General features: G+C 43.0%; 1 protein-coding gene across 1 annotated transcript in view; it reads right to left on the bottom strand.

Moving 5' to 3' along the window:
• Positions 1-16,784: 16,784 nt before the first annotated feature.
• LOC124013283 (tribbles homolog 1-like) overlaps positions 16,785-22,847 on the bottom strand; it is a 35,575-nt gene continuing 29,512 nt past the window's right edge. Inside the window, exon 3 of the mRNA XM_046327548.1 lies at positions 16,785-17,753. Coding sequence (XP_046183504.1) covers positions 17,279-17,753 — 475 coding nt within the window. The 3' untranslated portion in view covers positions 16,785-17,278. The remainder of the gene's footprint in view (positions 17,754-22,847) is intronic.

The raw sequence follows: 22,847 nt of genomic DNA, 5'->3' as shown, positions 1-22,847 counted from the left end.
CATTACATGGGCTTGCTCCTACCTACCTCTCTGATTTGGTCCTGCCGTACATACCTATACGTACGCTACGGTCACAAGACGCAGGCCTCCTAATTGTCCCTAGAATTTCTAAGCAAACAGCTGGAGGCAGGGCTTTCTCCTATAGAGCTCCATTTTTATGGAACGGTCTGCCTACCCATGTCAGAGACGCAAACTCGGTCTCAACCTTTAAGTCTTTACTGAAGACTCATCTCTTCAGTGGGTCATATGATTGAGTGTAGTCTGGCCCAGGAGTGGGAAGGTGAACGGAAAGGCTCTGGAGCAACGAACCGCCCTTGCTGTCTCTGCCTGGCCGGTTCCCCTTTTTCCACTGGGATTCTCTGCCTCTAACCCTGTTACGGGGGCTGAGTCACTGGCTTGCTGGGGCTCTCTCGTGCCGTCCCTGGGGGGGGATGCGTCACCTGGGTGGGTTGATTCACTGTTGTGGTCGGCCTGTCTGGGTTCCCCCCCCCACCCCTTGGGTTGTACCGTGTCGGAGATCTTTGTGGGCTATACTCGGCCTTGTCTCAGGATGGTAAGTTGGTGGTTGAAGATTTCCCTCTAGTGGTGTGGGGGCTGTGCTTTGGCAAAGTGGGTGGGGTTATATCCTTCCTGTTTGGCCCTGTCCGGGGGGTGTCCTCGGATGGGGCCACAGTGTCTCCTGACCCCTCCTGTCTCAGCCTCCAGTATTTAACATCTTGGCCACGTTCTGTTATAATCTCCACCTGGCACAGCCAGAAGAGGACTGGCCACCCCACATATGCTCTCTCTAATTCTCTCTTTCTTTCTCTCTCTCGGAGGACCTGAGCCCTAGGACCGTGCCCCAGGACTACCTGACATGATGGCTCCTTGCTGTCCCCAGTCCATCTGACTGTGCTGCTGCTCCAGTTTCAACTGTTCTGCCTTATTATTATTTGACCATGCTGGTCATTTATGAACATTTGAACATCTTGGTCATGTTCTGTTATAATCTCTACCCGGCACAGCCAGAAGAGGACTGGCCACCCCACATAGCCCGGTTCCTCTCTAGGTTTCTTCCTAGGTTTTGGCCTTTCTAGGGAGTTTTTCCTAGCCACCGTGCTTTTACACCTGCATTGTTTGCTGTTTGGGGTTTTAGGCTGGGTTTCTGTACAGCACTTTGAGATATCAGCTGATGTACGAAGGGCTATATAAATAAATTTGATTTGATTTGATTTGACTTTACAGTGAAATGATTTTGATTGGTCAACATCTCACTCTAAAGTTTCCAAAACTGTTACAATAATGTCTGTGAGTATAACAGAACTGGTCCAGGCTGCTCCTCAGCCTCCAGTATTTATGCTGCAGTAGTTTATGTGTCGGGGGGCTAGGGTCAGTTTGTTATATCTGGAGTACTTCTCCTGTCCTATTCGGTGTCCTGTGTGAATCTAAGTGTGCGTTCTCTAATTCTCTCCTTCTCTCTTTCTTTCTCTCTCTCGCAGGACCTGAGCCCTAGGACCATGCCCCAGGACTACCTGACATGATGGCTCCTTGCTGTCCCCAGTCCACCTGGCCATGCTGCTGCTCCAGTTTCAACTGGCCTGGGCCCTAGGACCATGTCCCAGGACTACCTGACATGAGGACTCCTTGCTGTCCCCAGTCCACCTGGCCATGCTGCTGCTCCAGTTTCAACTGTTCTGCCTTACTATTATTCAACCATGCTGGTCATTTATGAACATTTGAACATCTTGGCCATGTTCTGTTATAATCTCCACCCGGCACAGCCAGAAGAGGACTGGCCACCCCACATAGCCTGGTTCCTCTCTAGGTTTCTTCCTAGGTTTTGGCCTTTCTAGGGAGTTTTTCCTAGCCACCGTGCTTTTACACCTGCATTGTTTGCTGTTTGGGGTTTTAGGCTGGGTTTCTGTACAGCACTTTGAGATATCAGCTGATGTACGAAGGGCTATATAAATACATTTGATTTGATTTGATTTTGATTTGAACTGAAATGGCAGGCGAAAACCTGAGGAAAATCCATCCAGGAAGTGCTATTATTTTGAAATGGGTGTTTTTCCATTCAAAGCCTATCCACCATTTAAAGGGATAGGACCCAGATTATGTTTCCTATGGCTTCCACTATATGTGACCAGTCTTTAGACATGGTTTCAGGCCTTTATTCTGAAAAATGAGGGAGAATGAGCAGTTTCAATGTGAGGCCAGTGGAAAATCCCCAACCTGTTTGGTGCACAACCCCGAGAGCCTTTCTTGTTTTTCTTTTATATTGATTATTACAGCTAAAAACAACCTGAGGATTGATTATAATGCATTTGACAGGTTTCTGCCTCTTCTGACCGCATTTGAGCCATTGCATTCCTGAACAAAACGCTCTAACAAAATTGAGGTTTTTAGATATAAAGAGGGACTTTATCGAACAAAACAAACATTTTTTTAGTTATTTATTTCACCTTTATTTAACCAGGTAGGCTAGTTGAGAACAAGTTCTCATTTGCAACTGCGACCTGGCCAAGATAAAGCATAGCAGTGTGAACAGACAACACAGAGTTACACATGGAGTAAACAATTAACAAGTCAATAACACAGTAGAAAAAAGGGGGAGTCTATATACAATGTGTGCAAAAGGCATGAGGAAGTAGGCGAATAATTACAATTTTGCAGATTAGCACTGGAGTGATAAATGATCAGATGGTCATGTACAGGTAGAGATATTGGTGTGCAAAAGAGCAGAAAAGTAAATAAATAAAAACTGTGGGGATGAGGTAGGTGAAAATGGGTGGGCTATTTACCAATAGACTATGTACAGCTGCAGCGATCGGTTAGCTGCTCAGATAGCTGATGTTTGAAGTTGGTGAGGGAGATAAAAGACTCCAACTTCAGCGATTTTTGCAGTTCGTTCCAGTCACAGGCAGCAGAGTACTGGTACGAAAGGCGGCCAAATGAGGTGTTGGCTTTAGGGATGATCAGTGAGATACACCTGCTGGAGCGCGTGCTACGGATGGGTGTTGCCATCGTGACCAGTGAACTGAGATATTAATTGTGTAACTGGGAGTCTTGTGACTGCAACCATACAAAGATCATCAAAGTGATTTAATTTTATTTCTGACTTTCGTGACTAATCTACTTGGCTGCTAACTGTTTAATGTTTTGTGTGCTGAGTTGCATGTTGAATTATGATTGTCTCTGTTTGTTGGGGTGCTGTCCTCAGATAATCGCATGGTTTGCTGTCGCCGTAAAGCCTTTTAAAAATCTGACATGGCGGCTGGATTAACAAGTTAAGCTTCTTTTTTTTAATGTATTGTGATTTCATGAAAGTTAAATATTTATAGTAATTTCATTTGAATTTGGCGCTCTGCAATTTCACCGGAAGTTGTCGAGGTGAGACGCTAGCTCTGTAATTGGTCCCCTCTTATTCACTATTTATATAAATCATTTAGAGAAAAATGTACAAGATGCGCTACCTCGCTTTTATGCTGATGATACTGTTATTTACTGTTGTGCCTCGTCTCTTACAAAAGCTTCCCAGAACTTGTGAACTGCTTTTTATACTGTTCAACATACCTTGTGTCAATTGAAGCTTATCCTCAATACTTACAACACTAAACTAATGGTGTTTTCTAATGCAAGAAATAGATCTCTGAACCTTTCACCTAGTCTGTCAGGGCAAGGAGATTGAGACGGGAACCTCATATAAATATCTTGGAATTTTAAATGATGACGGCCTCTCTTTTAAATTGCAAATTGAAAAAAAATTGAAGCTGAAGTAGGGATTTTATTTTTGGAAAAAGGCCTGTTTTTCTTTTGAAGCCAGAAGGAGGCTAGTATCAGCTACATTTATGCCTTTACTAGACTATGAGGATATTTTATATATGAATGCTTACGCTCAGTGTTTGAGATCAATTGACACCCTTTATCATGGCGCTTTAAGATTAATTTTAAACTGCCAAACCCTTACGCACCACTGCACTTTGTATACCAGGGTTGGCTGGCCTTCTAGTCACTTGTAGGCTCAGTCACTGCTATACTTTTATTTACAAAGCCATTTTGGGTTTATTACTATTTTATTTGGGCATTTTTATTGTTCAGAAATGTGGTGGGTACTCTCTTCGTTCGCTGGACTTTATCCTGCTAACTGTTCCAAATGTCCGAACTGAATTTGGTAAAAGGGCTTTTATGTATTCTGCGCCATCGTCTTGGAACGCCAATTAAAATTACTTTTAATTTGAAGAACTTGTCCCGATTGGTGTTTTTAAATCATTGATGAATGATCTTGAGACTGATTCCCTGACCTGTCAATGTTTTTCATTAGTTGTTTTATGATTTTGTTATACTCTTGTGAATTCTAAGGTTTTTACTAGATTACTTGTAGTTTTCATGTTGTCAGTCTGTAATGACTTGGTGCTGCTTATCTTGGCCAGGAAGCTCTTGAAAGAGATTTAAAATCTCAATGAGCACTTCCGGGTTAAATAAAGATTAAATGAAAAATAAAGTCCACCTGTGTGCAATCTACGTGTCACTTGATCTGTCACATGATCTCAGTTTTGAAAGGCCCCAGTCTGCAACACCACTAAGCAAGGGGCACCACAAAGCAAGCGGCATCATGAAGACCAAGGAGCTCTCCAAACAGGCCAGGGAAAAAGTTGTGGAGAAGTACAGATCAGGGTTGGGTTATAAAAAATATCTGAAACTTTGAACATCACACGGAGCAACATTAAATCTATTATTAAACAATGGAAAGAGAATGGCACCATAACAAACCTGCCAAGAGAGGGCCGCCCACCAAAACTCACAGACCAGGCAAGGAGGGCATTAATCAGAGAGGCAACAAAGAGACCAAAGATAACTCTGAAGGAGCTGCAAAGTTCCACAGCGGAGATTGGAGTATCTGTCCATAGGACCACTTTAACCTGTACACTCCACAGAGTTGGGCTTTACGGAAGAGGGGCCAGAAAAAAGCCATTGCTTAAAGAAAAAAAATAAGCAAACATGTTTGGTGTTCACCAAAAGGCATGTGAGACACTCCCTAAACATATGGAAGAAGGTAGTCTGGTCAGATGAGACTAAAATGTAGCTTTTTGGCCATCAAGAAAAACACTATGTCTGGAGCAAACCCAGCCCCTCGCATTACCCCGAGAACACCATCCCCACAGTGAAGCATGGTGGTGGCAACATCCTGCTGTGGGGATGTTTTGTTTTGGTTAGAATTAAAGGAATGATGGATGGTTCTTTTGCATAAAATTTCAAAGCTCTACTATAATTCTTTATATAATTTATCTGTTTCATAGTGTAGTTTCTTCTTTTTATTCCATTTAGTCACATGATTTCTCAATTTTCAATACTTTTGCCAATCGATTGTACAGCCAGACTTAATTTTGCCTCATCCCGCTCAGCCATACAATTTTTCAATTCCTCATCAAGCCACAGGGATATAACAGTTTTTACAGTCCTTTTCTTAATGGGTGCATGCTTATTAGTAACTGGAATAAACTATGCCATGAATGTGGCAAGTGCAGCATCTGTTTGCTCCTCATTACACACAACAGAGAAGAAATATCATTTACATCAACAACATAGGAATCACTACAAAACGTATTGTATGACCTCATACACTATATTAGGCCCAGTCTTTGGAACCTTGTTTTTCTTAGACTACTATATTGTGATCACTACATCCAATGGACCTGGATGCTGCTTTCAAGCACATTTCTGCATCATTAATCAATCAATTAATCAAATGTATTTATAAAGCCCTTCTTACATCAGCTGATGTCACAAAGTGCCGTACAGAAACCTAGCCTAAAACCCCAATCAGCAAGCAATGCAGGTGTAGAAGCACGGTGGCTCTGAAAAACTCAATTGAAATGCCAGAACCTAGGAAGCAATTTAGAGAGGAACCAGGCTATGAGGGGTGGACAGTCCTCTTCTGGCTGTGCCGGGTGGAGATTATAACAGAACATGGCCAAGATGTTCATAGATTACCAGCAGGGTCAAATAATAAGAATCACAGTGGTTGTAGAGGGTGCAACAGGTCAGCACCTCAGGAGTAAATGTCAGTTGGCTTTTCATAGCCGATCATTAAGAGTATCTCTACCGCTCCTGCTGTCTCTAGAGAGTTGAAAACAGCAGGTCTGGGACAGGTAGCACGTCCGGTGAACAGGTCAGGGTTCCATAGCCGCAGGCAAACAGTTGAAACTGGAGCAGCAGCATGACCAAGTGGACTGGACTGAGTCAGACAGACAGACAGACAGACAGACAGACAGACAGACAGACAGACAGACAGACAGACAGACAGACAGACAGACAGACAGACAGACAGACAGACAGACAGACAGACAGACAGACAGACAGACAGACAGACAGACAGACAGACAGACAGACAGACAGACAGACAGACAGACAGACAGACAGACAATGAATACTGGACTGGAGGCAGCCACGAGTCAGACAGACAGACAGAATACTGGACTGGAGGCAGCCAGGAGTCAGACAGAAAATACTTAAATTGGCACAGGACACCAGATAAGACTGTGGCCCCTTCCGATGATACCCCCGGACAGGGCCAAACAGTCAGGACATAACCCCACCCACTTTGCCAAAACACATCCCCACACCACTAGAGGGTTATCTTCAACCACCAATTTACTATCCTGAGACACGGCCGAGTATGGCCCACGAAGATCAACCCCCACGGCACGAACCCAAGGGAGGGAACCCGGACAGGAAGACCACGTCAGCGACTCAACCCACTCATGTGGCACACCCCTCCCAGGGACAGCATGGAAGAGCACCAGTAAGGCAGTGACTCTACCCACTCATGTGGCACACCCCTCCTAGGGACAGCATGGAAGAGCACCAGTAAGGCAGTGACTCAGCACCTATAATAGGGTTAGAGGCAGAGAATCTCAGCGGAGAGAGGGGAACCGGCCAGGCAGAGACAGCAAGGGTGGTTTGTTGCTTGTGCCTTTCCGTTCACCTTCACACTCCTGGGCCAGACTACACTCAATCATAGGACCTACTGAAGAGATGAGTCTTCAATAAATACTTAAAGGTTGATGATTTCATTCCTGGTAGGGATTAACTGAGCTGGGTTTGGGTCACTGATAAGTCATTGTCTCAATGGTAGGGATTAACTGAGCTGGGCTTGGGTCACTGATAAGTCATTCTCTCAACGCAGCCTTATAATGCTGTAAAAGGATCCAGGAACCCAAATGATTTGGATGGATCCCATCCTCCTCATAAAACAACCTTTGTTTCCAAAAGGTATTGAAATTGTAAATAAAGTTACTCCCACTGAGCTGCAATAATCACGTAGGCAGTTGTGAAGAGAAAGAATTCTGCTAAAGCGTTCAATGCCTCAATTCAGAGAAGGGCACAGGGCCAGATATGATGGGTATTTTATTAGTGTCTAGCAGAGAGTCAACCAGCTCTTTAAAATCCAGTTTCAACTGTTCAGAACTGCCCTTCATAATGGCATTAAGACCCACATAGACTATGATAGAATTCATGTCCATGTCCTGGCCTAGTACACTGGGAGCAGCTTAGTAATGTCATTTACTCAAGATCCGGGATAAGACATTGTTTTTGCACCAGGAACGGTCCCATTTCTTACCATCGAGCTGCCCAAAATCATGGCTGGCGAGAAGGACGAGGAAATCCTCCCACTCCCACGATTCACAGGATTCAGAAAACACTTTCTGGATGGACGTGAGGCAGGACAACTTGAGCCCGTTGGTCCCGACGCCTGGTGCCACCAAACAGATGGAGAAGCTCGATCCAGGAGCAGAGACGGAAGGTTCCCGACGTCGACTTCAAAATCATAGGAGTTGTAGGCACTGCGGCCACAGACCCAGGTACCCCCATCGCTGAAGGTGCAGGAAGATCAGGCTCCAGACACAGACCCCCCCCCATCGCTGAAGGTGCAAGAAGATCAGGTTCCAGGATGGCGAAACTATTCGTTGCTGGTATCCCCTCCGGGCCTCTTGTTGGGAGTGTAGACTGCTTTATGGGAGGCCGCTGTCTTCGTCTTCCACGGCCCGTGACATGCCACCATCGTTGATTGTCATGCTCCTCTTGCTGTGCTCCTTCGACTCCACTATCAGGAGAGGCAGGAGATATCTCCCGTGGCGAACGAACTCTAGGCATCCAACAAGTGTGTGAGCGGTAGTGTTTGTGTGTGAGTGGAACAATGCAAAATAAACAGAATCTGACTACAAAATATATATTTTATAACATTTCTCCACATACATATTTACATGTTTTTACAATGAATCATATTTCCTCTTTAACCTATGTGGTCAAGCTTTGAGAATGTGCCACAAATACTTCATTCACAGCGCACTATAAATGCTGTGCACGCGAGTTAAAGTCTGGATCGGGTTTATGCGTGGTTCACCCTACGTCAAACAGCTTTTCAGAAGATCAAATAAAACAACAGATAATGAAAGGCCTTGCCTAATGAAACCAATAGTTGATTGTAGATTAATTTGGCCAAACGTCATTGAGGAAACACTACCTGGGCCACAACAGACGAGAAGAAAATGACTGCTGGACTGAGCTTTAAAGAGAGGGAACATCACTGTCTTAGTCGGCATCACAAATGGAACCCTACTCCCTATGTAATTCATTACTGTTGACCAGGGCCCATAGGGCAGTGGTGCCCTATAGAGGTAACAGGCTGCCAAATGGACAGACTAACCATGGTGATGGAGCCATTGAACCTCAGATTTGAAAGGAGGAGCAGTAATCACAGCACAGTTCAGTACTCAGGGTAGAAATAGTCTATCAGTTCAGTACTCAGGGTAGAAATAGTCTGATATCAGTTCAGTACTCAGGGTAGAAATAGTCTATCAGTTCAGTACTCAGGGTAGAAATAGTCTATCAGTTCAGTACTCAGCGTATACATAGTCTGATATCAGTTCAGTACTCAACGTAGAAATAGTCAGATGTCAGTTCAGTACTCAGGGTAGAAATAGTCTGATATCAGTTCAGTACTCAGGGTAGAAATAGTCAGATGTCAGTTCAGTACTCAGGGTAGAAATAGTCTGATATCAGTTCAGTACTCAGCGTAGAAATAGTCTGATATCAGTTCAGTACTCAGGGTAGAAATAGTCTGATATCAGTTCAGTACTCAGCGTAGAAATAGGGAGATATCAGTTCAGTACTCAGGGTAGAAAAAGTGAGATATCAGTTCAGTACTCAGGGTAGAAATAGTGAGATTTCAGTTCAGTACTCAGGGTAGAAATAGTCAGATGTCAGTTCAGTACTCAGGGTAGAAATAGTCCGATGTCAGTTCAGTACTCAACGTAGAAATAGTCCGATATCAGTTCAGCACTCAGGGTAGAAATAGTGAGATTTCAGTTCAGTACTCAGGGTAGAAATAGTCAGATGTCAGTTCAGTACTCAGCGTAGAAATAGTCTATCAGTTCAGTACTCAGGGTAGAAATAGACAGATGTCAGTTCAGTACTCAGGGTAGAAATAGTCTGATGTCAGTTCAGTACTCAACGTAGAAATAGCCCGATATCAGTTCAGTACTCAGGGTAGAAATGTCAGATGTCAGTTCAGTACTCAGGGTAGAAATAGACAGATGTCAGTTCAGTACTCAGCGTAGAAATAGTCTGATATCAGTTCAGTACTCAGCGTAGAAATAGTCTGATATCAGTTCAGTACTCAGCGTAGAAATAGTCAGGTGTCAGTTCAGTACTCAGGGTAGAAATAGTCAGATGTCAGTTCAGTACTCAGCGTAGAAATAGCCCGATGTCAGTTCAGTACTCAGGGTAGAAATAGTCAGATATCAGTTCAGTACTCAGCGTAGAAATAGTCCGATATCAGTTCAGTACTCAGGGTAGAAATAGTCTATCAGTTCAGTACTCAGGGTAGAAATAGTCTATCAGTTCAGTACTCAGGGTAGAAATAGTCATTTCAGTACTCAGCGTAGAAATAGTCTGATATCAGTTCAGTACTCAGCGTAGAAATAGTCTATCAGTTCAGTACTCAGGTAGAAATAGACAGATGTCAATTCAGTACTCAGCGTAGAAATAGACAGATGTCAGTTCAGTACTCAGCGTAGAAATAGTCCGATGTCAGTTCAGTACTCAGCGTAGAAATAGTCTATCAGTTCAGTACTCAGGGTAGAAATAGTCATTTCAGTACTCAGCGTAGAAATAGTCTGATATCAGTTCAGTACTCAGCGTAGAAATAGTCTATCAGTTCAGTACTCAGGTAGAAATAGACAGATGTCAATTCAGTACTCAACATAGAAATAGTCAGATGTCAGTTCAGTAGTCAGCGTAGAAATAGTGAGATGTCAGTTCAGTACTCAGCGTAGAAATAGTCTGATATCAGTTCAGTACTCAGCATAGAAATAGTGAGATGTCAGTTCAGTACTCAGTGTAGAAATAGTCTGATATCAGTTCAGTACTCAGCATAGAAATAGTGAGATGTCAGTTCAGTACTCAGCGTAGAAATAGTCTGATATCAGTTCAGTACTCAGCGTAGAAATAGTCTGATATCAGTTCAGTACTCAGGGTAGAAATAGTCAGATGTCAGTTCAGTACTCAGGGTAGAAATACTCAGATGTCAGTTCAGTACTCAGGGTAGAAATAGTCCGATGTCAGTTCAGTACTCAGCGTAGAAATAGTCAGTTCAGTACTCAGGGTAGAAATAGCCCGATATCAGTTCAGTACTCAGCGTAGAAATAGTCAGTTCAGTACTCAGGGTAGAAATAGTCTATCAGTTCAGTACTCAGGGTAGAAATAGTCATTTCAGTACTCAGCGTAGAAATAGTGAGATGTCAGTTCAGTACTCAGGGTAGAAATAGTCCGATGTCAGTTCAGTACTCAGCGTAGAAATAGTCCGATATCAGTTCAGTACTCAGCGTAGAAATAGTCAGTTCAGTACTCAGGGTAGAAATAGTCATTTCAGTACTCAGCGTAGAAATAGTCTATCAGTTCAGTACTCAGCGTAGAAATAGTCTATAGGTTCAGTACTCAGGGTAGAAATAGACAGATGTCAGTTCAGTACTCAGCGTAGAAATAGACAGATGTCAATTCAGTACTCAGGGTAGAAATAGTCTATCAGTTCAGTACTCAGGGTAGAAATAGTCATTTCAGTACTCAGCGTAGAAATAGTCTGATATCATTTCAGTACTCAGCGTAGAAATAGTCAGTTCAGTACTCAGGGTAGAAATAGTCCGATGTCAGTTCAGTACTCAGCGTAGAAATAGTCCGATATCAGTTCAGTACTCAGCGTAGAAATAGTCAGTTCAGTACTCAGGGTAGAAATAGTCATTTCAGTACTCAGCGTAGAAATAGTCTATCAGTTCAGTACTCAGCGTAGAAATAGTGTGATATCAGTTCAGTACTCAGGGTAGAAATAGTCCGATATCAGTTCAGTACTCAGCGTAGAAATAGACAGATGTCAATTCAGTACTCAGTGTAGAAATAGTCAGATGTCAGTTCAGTACTCAGCGTAGAAATAGTCTAATATCAGTTCAGTACTCAGCGTAGAAATAGTCTGATGTCAGTTCAGTACTCAGCGTAGAAATAGTCTGATGTCAGTTCAGTACTCAGTGTAGAAAAAGCCTGATGTCAGTTCAGTACTCAGGGTAGAAATAGTGTGATATCAGTTCAGTACTCAGCGTAGAAATAGTCCGATATCAGTTCAGTACTCAGCGTAGAAATAGTCAGATGTCAGTTCAGTACTCAGCGTAGAAATAGTCAGGTGTCAGTTCAGTACTCAGGGTAGAAATAGTCAGATGTCAGTTCAGTACTCAGCGTAGAAATAGCCCGATGTCAGTTCAGTACTCAGGGTAGAAATAGTCAGATATCAGTTCAGTACTCAGCGTAGAAATAGTCCGATATCAGTTCAGTACTCAGGGTAGAAATAGTCTATCAGTTCAGTACTCAGGGTAGAAATAGTCATTTCAGTACTCAGCGTAGAAATAGTCTGATATCAGTTCAGTACTCAGCGTAGAAATAGTCTATCAGTTCAGTACTCAGGTAGAAATAGACAGATGTCAATTCAGTACTCAGCGTAGAAATAGACAGATGTCAGTTCAGTACTCAGCGTAGAAATAGTCCGATGTCAGTTCAGTACTCAGCGTAGAAATAGTCTATCAGTTCAGTACTCAGGGTAGAAATAGTCATTTCAGTACTCAGCGTAGAAATAGTCTGATATCAGTTCAGTACTCAGCGTAGAAATAGTCTATCAGTTCAGTACTCAGGTAGAAATAGACAGATGTCAATTCAGTACTCAACATAGAAATAGTCAGATGTCAGTTCAGTAGTCAGCGTAGAAATAGTGAGATGTCAGTTCAGTACTCAGCGTAGAAATAGTCTGATATCAGTTCAGTACTCAGCATAGAAATAGTGAGATGTCAGTTCAGTACTCAGTGTAGAAATAGTCTGATATCAGTTCAGTACTCAGCATAGAAATAGTGAGATGTCAGTTCAGTACTCAGCGTAGAAATAGTCTGATATCAGTTCAGTACTCAGCGTAGAAATAGTCTGATATCAGTTCAGTACTCAGGGTAGAAATAGTCAGATGTCAGTTCAGTACTCAGGGTAGAAATACTCAGATGTCAGTTCAGTACTCAGGGTAGAAATAGTCCGATGTCAGTTCAGTACTCAGCGTAGAAATAGTCAGTTCAGTACTCAGGGTAGAAATAGCCCGATATCAGTTCAATACTCAGCGTAGAAATAGTCAGTTCAGTACTCAGGGTAGAAATAGTCTATCAGTTCAGTACTCAGGGTAGAAATAGTCATTTCAGTACTCAGCGTAGAAATAGTGAGATGTCAGTTCAGTACTCAGGGTAGAAATAGTCCGATGTCAGTTCAGTACTCAGCGTAGAAATAGTCCGATATCAGTTCAGTACTCAGCGTAGAAATAGTCAGTTCAGTACTCAGGGTAGAAATAGTCATTTCAGTACTCAGCGTAGAAATAGTCTATCAGTTCAGTACTCAGCGTAGAAATAGTCTATAGGTTCAGTACTCAGGGTAGAAATAGTCAGTTCAGTACTCAGGGTAGAAATAGTCATTTCAGTACTCAGGGTAGAAATAGTCATTTCAGTACTCAGCGTAGAAATAGTCTGATATCAGTTCAGTACTCAGGGTAGAAATAGTCTATCAGTTCAGTACTCAGGGTAGAAATAGTCTATCAGTTCAGTACTCAGCGTATACATAGTCTGATATCAGTTCAGTACTCAACGTAGAAATAGTCAGATGTCAGTTCAGTACTCAGGGTAGAAATAGTCTGATATCAGTTCAGTACTCAGGGTAGAAATAGTCAGATGTCAGTTCAGTACTCAGGGTAGAAATAGTCTGATATCAGTTCAGTACTCAGCGTAGAAATAGTCTGATATCAGTTCAGTACTCAGGGTAGAAATAGTCTGATATCAGTTCAGTACTCAGCGTAGAAATAGGGAGATATCAGTTCAGTACTCAGGGTAGAAAAAGTGAGATATCAGTTCAGTACTCAGGGTAGAAATAGTGAGATTTCAGTTCAGTACTCAGGGTAGAAATAGTCAGATGTCAGTTCAGTACTCAGGGTAGAAATAGTCCGATGTCAGTTCAGTACTCAACGTAGAAATAGTCCGATATCAGTTCAGCACTCAGGGTAGAAATAGTGAGATTTCAGTTCAGTACTCAGGGTAGAAATAGTCAGATGTCAGTTCAGTACTCAGCGTAGAAATAGTCTATCAGTTCAGTACTCAGGGTAGAAATAGACAGATGTCAGTTCAGTACTCAGGGTAGAAATAGTCCGATGTCAGTTCAGTACTCAACGTAGAAATAGCCCGATATCAGTTCAGTACTCAGGGTAGAAATGTCAGATGTCAGTTCAGTACTCAGGGTAGAAATAGACAGATGTCAGTTCAGTACTCAGCGTAGAAATAGTCTGATATCAGTTCAGTACTCAGCGTAGAAATAGTCTGATATCAGTTCAGTACTCAGCGTAGAAATAGTCAGGTGTCAGTTCAGTACTCAGGGTAGAAATAGTCAGATGTCAGTTCAGTACTCAGCGTAGAAATAGCCCGATGTCAGTTCAGTACTCAGGGTAGAAATAGTCAGATATCAGTTCAGTACTCAGAGTAGAAATAGTCCGATATCAGTTCAGTACTCAGGGTAGAAATAGTCTATCAGTTCAGTACTCAGGGTAGAAATAGTCATTTCAGTACTCAGCGTAGAAATAGTCTGATATCAGTTCAGTACTCAGCGTAGAAATAGTCTATCAGTTCAGTACTCAGGTAGAAATAGACAGATGTCAATTCAGTACTCAGCGTAGAAATAGACAGATGTCAGTTCAGTACTCAGCGTAGAAATAGTCCGATGTCAGTTCAGTACTCAGCGTAGAAATAGTCTATCAGTTCAGTACTCAGGGTAGAAATAGTCATTTCAGTACTCAGCGTAGAAATAGTCTGATATCAGTTCAGTACTCAGCGTAGAAATAGTCTATCAGTTCAGTACTCAGGTAGAAATAGACAGATGTCAATTCAGTACTCAACATAGAAATAGTCAGATGTCAGTTCAGTAGTCAGCGTAGAAATAGTGAGATGTCAGTTCAGTACTCAGCGTAGAAATAGTCTGATATCAGTTCAGTACTCAGCATAGAAATAGTGAGATGTCAGTTCAGTACTCAGTGTAGAAATAGTCTGATATCAGTTCAGTACTCAGCATAGAAATAGTGAGATGTCAGTTCAGTACTCAGCGTAGAAATAGTCTGATATCAGTTCAGTACTCAGCGTAGAAATAGTCTGATATCAGTTCAGTACTCAGGGTAGAAATAGTCAGATGTCAGTTCAGTACTCAGGGTAGAAATACTCAGATGTCAGTTCAGTACTCAGGGTAGAAATAGTCCGATGTCAGTTCAGTACTCAGCGTAGAAATAGTCAGTTCAGTACTCAGGGTAGAAATAGCCCGATATCAGTTCAGTACTCAGCGTAGAAATAGTCAGTTCAGTACTCAGGGTAGAAATAGTCTATCAGTTCAGTACTCAGGGTAGAAATAGTCATTTCAGTACTCAGCGTAGAAATAGTGAGATGTCAGTTCAGTACTCAGGGTAGAAATAGTCCGATGTCAGTTCAGTACTCAGCGTAGAAATAGTCCGATATCAGTTCAGTACTCAGCGTAGAAATAGTCAGTTCAGTACTCAGGGTAGAAATAGTCATTTCAGTACTCAGCGTAGAAATAGTCTATCAGTTCAGTACTCAGGTAGAAATAGACAGATGTCAATTCAGTACTCAGCGTAGAAATAGACAGATGTCAGTTCAGTACTCAGCGTAGAAATAGTCCGATGTCAGTTCAGTACTCAGCGTAGAAATAGTCTATCAGTTCAGTACTCAGGGTAGAAATAGTCATTTCAGTACTCAGCGTAGAAATAGTCTGATATCAGTTCAGTACTCAGCGTAGAAATAGTCTATCAGTTCAGTACTCAGGTAGAAATAGACAGATGTCAATTCAGTACTCAACATAGAAATAGTCAGATGTCAGTTCAGTAGTCAGCGTAGAAATAGTGAGATGTCAGTTCAGTACTCAGCGTAGAAATAGTCTGATATCAGTTCAGTACTCAGCATAGAAATAGTGAGATGTCAGTTCAGTACTCAGTGTAGAAATAGTCTGATATCAGTTCAGTACTCAGCATAGAAATAGTGAGATGTCAGTTCAGTACTCAGCGTAGAAATAGTCTGATATCAGTTCAGTACTCAGCGTAGAAATAGTCTGATATCAGTTCAGTACTCAGGGTAGAAATAGTCAGATGTCAGTTCAGTACTCAGGGTAGAAATACTCAGATGTCAGTTCAGTACTCAGGGTAGAAATAGTCCGATGTCAGTTCAGTACTCAGCGTAGAAATAGTCAGTTCAGTACTCAGGGTAGAAATAGCCCGATATCAGTTCAATACTCAGCGTAGAAATAGTCAGTTCAGTACTCAGGGTAGAAATAGTCTATCAGTTCAGTACTCAGGGTAGAAATAGTCATTTCAGTACTCAGCGTAGAAATAGTGAGATGTCAGTTCAGTACTCAGGGTAGAAATAGTCCGATGTCAGTTCAGTACTCAGCGTAGAAATAGTCCGATATCAGTTCAGTACTCAGCGTAGAAATAGTCAGTTCAGTACTCAGGGTAGAAATAGTCATTTCAGTACTCAGCGTAGAAATAGTCTATCAGTTCAGTACTCAGCGTAGAAATAGTCTATAGGTTCAGTACTCAGGGTAGAAATAGACAGATGTCAGTTCAGTACTCAGCGTAGAAATAGACAGATGTCAATTCAGTACTCAGGGTAGAAATAGTCTATCAGTTCAGTACTCAGGGTAGAAATAGTCATTTCAGTACTCAGCGTAGAAATAGTCTGATATCATTTCAGTACTCAGCGTAGAAATAGTCAGTTCAGTACTCAGGGTAGAAATAGTCCGATGTCAGTTCAGTACTCAGCGTAGAAATAGTCCGATATCAGTTCAGTACTCAGCGTAGAAATAGTCAGTTCAGTACTCAGGGTAGAAATAGTCATTTCAGTACTCAGCGTAGAAATAGTCTATCAGTTCAGTACTCAGCGTAGAAATAGTCTGATGTCAGTTCAGTACTCAGCGTAGAAATAGTCTGATGTCAGTTCAGTACTCAGTGTAGAAAAAGCCTGATGTCAGTTCAGTACTCAGGGTAGAAATAGTGTGATATCAGTTCAGTACTCAGCGTAGAAATAGTCCGATATCAGTTCAGTACTCAGCGTAGAAATAGTCAGATTTCAGTTCAGTACTCAGCGTAGAAATAGTCCGATATCAGTTCAGTACTCAGCGTAGAAATAGTCAGATGTCAGTTCAGTACTCAGCGTAGAAATAGTCCGATATCAGTTCAGTACTCAGAGTAGAAATAGACATATATCAGTTCAGTACTCAGGGTAGAAATAGACAGATGTCAGTTCAGTACTCAGGGTAGAAATATACACTTTCCCACACCTCTATTAGCCCCTGAGTTTCTACTCTGTTATTCCCTCAGCTATTTACCAAAACAGTGTCAGGGTGTCGGTTTGAACAGCAGATTGTATCTTTAATCTACTCTAATAAAACATCATCATGTGACGGTGAGCTGGTTTTTAGCACCAAATTACTTCTTGTGAACACACACAACGCACAATGATGGTGGAGTACTTCACACAATTCCCTTAATCTAACACACATAGATGAAACACTATTATAGACCATTATCCAAAAACAAATCGAAATAAAATTTAAACCCTCTTGAAAGTAACATTTGAGCATGTTTTGGTCCGATTCCACTCGAGGGGTTGAGTCAGTATCCCATCGATCAACAGAACAGATCATCCTCCTCTTCCACATCACAGGAAGGCACTGTCTGTTCCACTGAGCCCACTTCCTGTTCACTGACCCCTGTTTCCTGTCCGTTGGCGGCAGTGGTGTGGAACCACGGATGGATAAGCACCTCGGCGGCAGTCAGTCTGTCCCATGGTTCTTTCCTCAGCAGGGATCGCAGCATGCACTTGGCCCGGGGAGAGAGGCTCTCGGGTAGGCAGCAATGGCCCCGGCGGATCTTGGAGAAGAGGGTAGCTGGGTCTGGGTCGTGGAAAGGGTAGCGTCCCACCAGCATAGTGTAGAGCATCACCCCTAGGGACCAGACGTCCGCCTGCTTCCCGGAGTAGGAGCTGGAGACGTTCAGGATCTCTGGGCTGATATAGGCTGGGCAGCCATAGGTGTATGACATGGAGTCATCTTCTCCTTCTAGAACCCTGCAGTCCTCCAGGCCTTCCAGCTTCACATGGGTCCTACAGGATAGAAAGAGCATGGGTTGGTTATTAATAGAGAGGGCGAAGCAAGAGGCTCCACTCACATTAAAATCTGTCCACGCGAGAATACAGCGATAAGCAGACCAAGAGGTTATTTTTGTATGGAGGTCTATGAGAGAGTGTCGGATTTGGTCAACAAAAATTGTGATCGCTAATTTGCTAAGTGAGACTTATTTGATCAAATATAAGTTCCGTAATGTTTATCTTGTTACGAATGTACTGATATAAGTGGACGTACGTGGCATCTCGGCAACTTTGAGAAATCTATTTTATATTGGAGTCTGTTGGTCACACGCGTATCTGCCCTCTCACTGGCTAGAATGTTCCCACCTGATCTCACTTCCTCCCACTGCTCCCAAGCAACTGCTTGCTAACGTTAGGATTATGGTTAGACTAATGGTTAGGTTTAGTACTAGGGTAATGGTTAAGTTTAGGATAAGGGTTAAGATTAGGGTTAGAGCTAGATACTATATATACAAAAGAATGTTGATACCCCTTCAAATTAGTGGAGTTGACTATTTCATCCCATTGCTGACAGGTGTATAAAATCAAGCAAACCGCCATGCAATCTCCATAGTATGCATAGGTAGCAGAATGACATTACTGAAGAGCTCAGTGACTTCCAACGTGACTCCGTCATAGGATACCACTTTTCTAACAAGTCAGTTTGGCAAATATCTTCCCTTTTAAAGCTGCCCCGGTCAACTGTAAGTGCTGTTATTGTAACGTGGAAACATCTAGGAGCAACAAAAGCTCAGCCGCTAAGTGGTAGGCTGCAAAAGCTGCCCTTGGTTGCAATACTCACTACCGAGTTCCAAACTGCCTCTGAAAGCAACATCAGCACAATAACTGTTCGTCTGGGTGTCATGAAATGGGTTTCCATGGCTGAGCAGCACACAAGACTAAGATCACCATGCGCAATGCCACGTGTTGGCTGGAGTGGTGTAAAGCTTGCCGCCATTGGACTCTGGAGCAGTGGAAATGTATTCTCTGGAGTGATGAATCACGCTTTACCATCTGGCAGTCCAAAGGACAAATCTGGGTTTGGCGGATGCCAGAAGAACGCTACCTGCCTGGATTCATAGTGCCAACTGTAAAGTTTGGTGGAGGAGGAATAATGGTTGTTTTTCAAGGTTTGGGCTAGGCCCCTTAGCTCAAGTGAAGGGAAATCTTAATGCTACAGCATACAATGACATTCTAGACATTTCTGTGCCTCCAACCTTGTGGAAACAGTTTGGGGAAGGCCCTTTCCTGTTTCCGCATGACAATGGCCCTCATGCACAAAGCGAGTTCCGTACAGAAATGGTTTGTCAAGATCGGTGTGGAAGAACTTGACTGGCCTGCACAGAGCCCTGACCTGAACCCCATCAAACAACTTTGGGATGAATTGGAACGCTGGCCGTGAGCCTAATCGCCCCCAACATCAGTGCCCAACCCCACTAATGCTTTTTTTGTTTTAATGGAAGCAATGTTCCAACATCTAGTGGAAAGTCCTTCACAAAAGAGTGGAGGCTGTTATAGCAGCAATGTTCCAACATCTAGTGGAAAGTCATTCACAAAAGAGTGGAGGCTGTTATAGCAGCAATGTTCCAACATCTAGTGGAAAGTCCTTATCAGAAGAGTGGAGGCTGTTATAGCAGCAATGTTACAACATCTAGTGGAAAGCCCTTCCCAGAAGAGTGGAGGCTGTTGTAGCAGCAATGTTCCAACATCTAGTGGAAAGCCCTTCTCAAAAGAGTGGAGGCTGTTATAGCAGCAATGTTCCAACATCTAGTGGAAAGCCTTCCTAGAAGAGTGGAGGCTGTTATAGCAGCAATGTTCCAACATCTAGTGGAAAGTCCTTCTCAAAAGAGTGGAGGCTGTTATAGCAGCAATGTTCCAACATCTAGTGGAAAGTCCTTCTCAAAAGAGTGGAGGCAGCAATGTTCCAACATCTAGTGGAAAGCCTTCCCAGAGGCGTGGGGGCTGTTATAGCAGCAATGTTCCAACATCTAGTGGAAAGCCTTCCCAGAGGCGTGGGGGCTGTTATAGCAGCAATGTTCCTACATCTAGTGGAAAGTCCTTATCAGAAGAGTGGAGGCTGTTATAGCAGCAATGTTCCAACATCTAGTGGAAAGTCCTTATCAGAAGAGTGGAGGCTGTTATAGCAGCAATGTTCCAACATCTAGTGGAAAGCCTTCCTAGAAGAGTGGAGGCTGTTATAGCAGCAATGTTCCAACATCTAGTGGAAAGTCCTTCTCAAAAGAGTGGAGGCTATTATAGCAGCAATGTTCCAACATCTAGTGGAAAGTCCTTCTCAAAAGAGTGGAGGCTGTTATAGCAGCAATGTTCCAACATCTAGTGGAAAGTCCTTCTCAAAAGAGTGGAGGCTGTTATAGCAGCAATGTTCCAACATCTAGTGGAAAGCCTTCCCAGAGGCGTGGGGGCTGTTATAGCAGCAATGTTCCAACATCTAGTGGAAAGCCTTCCCAGAGGCGTGGGGGCTGTTATAGCAGCAATGTTCCTACATCTAGTGGAAAGTCCTTATCAGAAGAGTGGACACTATTATAGCAGCAATGTTCCAACATCTAGTGGAAAGCCTTCCTAGAAGAGTGGAGGCTGTTATAGCAGCAATGTTCCTACATCTAGTGGAAAGCCTTCCTAGAAGAGTGGAGGCTGTTATAGCAGCAATGTTCCAACATCTAGTGGAAAGCCTTCCTAGAAGAGTGGAGGCTGTTATAGCAGCAATGTTCCAACATCTAGTGGAAAGTCCTTCTCAAAAGAGTGGAGGCTGTTATAGCAGCAATGTTCCAACATCTAGTGGAAAGCCTTCCCAGAGGCGTGGGGGCTGTTATAGCAGCAATGTTCCAACATCTAGTGGAAAGCCTTCCCAGAGGCGTGGGGGCTGTTATAGCAGCAATGTTCCTACATCTAGTGGAAAGTCCTTATCAGAAGAGTGGACACTATTATAGCAGCAATGTTCCAACATCTAGTGGAAAGCCTTCCTAGAAGAGTGGAGGCTGTTATAGCAGCAATGTTCCTACATCTAGTGGAAAGCCTTCCTAGAAGAGTGGAGGCTGTTATAGCAGCAATGTTCCAACATCTAGTGGAAAGCCTTCCTAGAAGAGTGGAGGCTGTTATAGCAGCAATGTTCCAACATCTAGTGGAAAGCCTTCCTAGAAGAGTGGAGGCTGTTATAGCAGCAATGTTCCAACATCTAGTGGAAAGCCTTCCTAGAAGAGTGGAGGCTGTTATAGCAGCAATGTTCCAACATCTAGTGGAAAGTCCTTCCCAGGACAGTAGAGGCTGTTATAGCAGCAAAGGCGGGACCAACTCCATATTAATGCCTTCCCAGGACAGTAGAGGCTGTTATAGCAGCAAAGGCGGGACCAACTCCATATTAATGCCTTCCCAGGACAGTAGAGGCTGTTATAGCAGCAAAGGGGGACCAACTCCATATTAATGCCTTCCCAGGACAGTAGAGGCTGTTATAGCAGCAAAGGGGGACCAACTCCATATTAATGCCTTCCCAGGACAGTAGAGGCTGTTATAGCAGCAAAGGCGGGACCAACTCCATATTAATGCCTTCCCAGGACAGTAGAGGCTGTTATAGCAGCAAAGGGGGACCAACTCCATATTAATGACTTAGCAGAAGAGTGGAGGCTGTTAAAGCAGCAATGGGGGACCAACTCCATATTAATGACTTAGCAGAAGAGTGGAGGCTGTTAAAGCAGCAATGGGGGACCAACTCCATATTAATGACTTAGCAGAAGAGTGGAGGCTGTTAAAGCAGCAATGGGGGACCAACTCCATATTAATGACTTTTCCTGCTCCTTACTGTAGGGGGAGGACATCCAAATGAAGTGTTTCCTGCTCCTTACTGTAGGGGGAGGACATCTAAATGAAGTGTTTCCTGCTCCTTACTGTAGGGGGAGGACATCCAAATGAAGTGTTTCCTGCTCCTTACTGTAGGGGGGGACATCCAAATGAAGTGTTTCCTGCTCCTTACTGTAGGGGGAGGACATCCAAATGAAGTGTTTCCTGCTCCTTACTGTAGGAGGAGGACATCCAAATGAAGTGTTTCCTGCTCCTTACTGTAGGGGGAGGACATCCAAATGAAGTGTTTCCTGCTCCTTACTGTAGGGGAGGACATCCAAATGAAGTGTTTCCTGCTCCTTACTGTAGGGGGAGGACATCCAAATGAAGTGTTTCCTGCTCCTTACTGTAGGAGGAGGACATCCAAATGAAGTGTTTCCTGCTCCTTACTGTAGGGGGAGGACATCCAAATGAAGTGTTTCCTGCTCCTTACTGTAGGGGGAGGACATCTTAGGTACAACACCAGAAACAATTGTCAAATTAAAGATATAGGTCAAGGATTCTGCAATACAGAGCCTTGCAAAAGTATTCATCCACCTTGGGAGTTTCTCCTGTTTTGTTGCATTACAACCTGGAATTTAAATGGATTTTTATTTTGGATTTCATGTAATGTACAAACACAACATAGTCCAAATTGGTGAAATTTAAAAAAAAAAGATTAAAAACAGAAAAGTGGTGTACCCCAGTACCCCCTTTGTTATGAAGCCACTAAATAACATCTGGTGCAACCAATTACCTTCAGAAGTCACATACTTAAATAAAATCCACCTATCTGCAATTTAAATGTCACATGATCGGTCACATGATCTCAGTATATATACAGCTGTTCTGAAAGGCCCCAGAGTCTGCAACACCACTAAGCAAGAGGCACCATGAAGACCAAGGAGCTCTCCAAACAGGTCAGGGACAAAGTTGTGGAGAAGTACAGATCAGGGTTGGGTTATAAAACAATATCAGAAACTTTGAACATCCCACGGAGCAACATTAAATCTATTATTAAACAATGGAAAGAAAATGGCACCACAACAAACCTGCCAAGAGAGGGCCGCCCACCAACACTCACAGACCAGGCAAGGAGGGCATTAATCAGAGGCAACAACGAGACCAAAGAAACTGTCATTTCTGCAAGTACAGATACCCCCAAAACTACTTAAGTAGTACATTAAAGTATTTTTACTGAAGTACTTTATACCACTGGTATACAGTACATCACTTCAC

This window comes from Oncorhynchus gorbuscha, linkage group LG24, assembly GCF_021184085.1.
Source record: "Oncorhynchus gorbuscha isolate QuinsamMale2020 ecotype Even-year linkage group LG24, OgorEven_v1.0, whole genome shotgun sequence".
Lineage (NCBI taxonomy): Eukaryota > Metazoa > Chordata > Actinopteri > Salmoniformes > Salmonidae > Oncorhynchus > Oncorhynchus gorbuscha.
The sequence above is the reverse complement of the archived record's forward strand: the minus strand, read 5'-3'. Positions and strand labels throughout refer to the sequence as shown.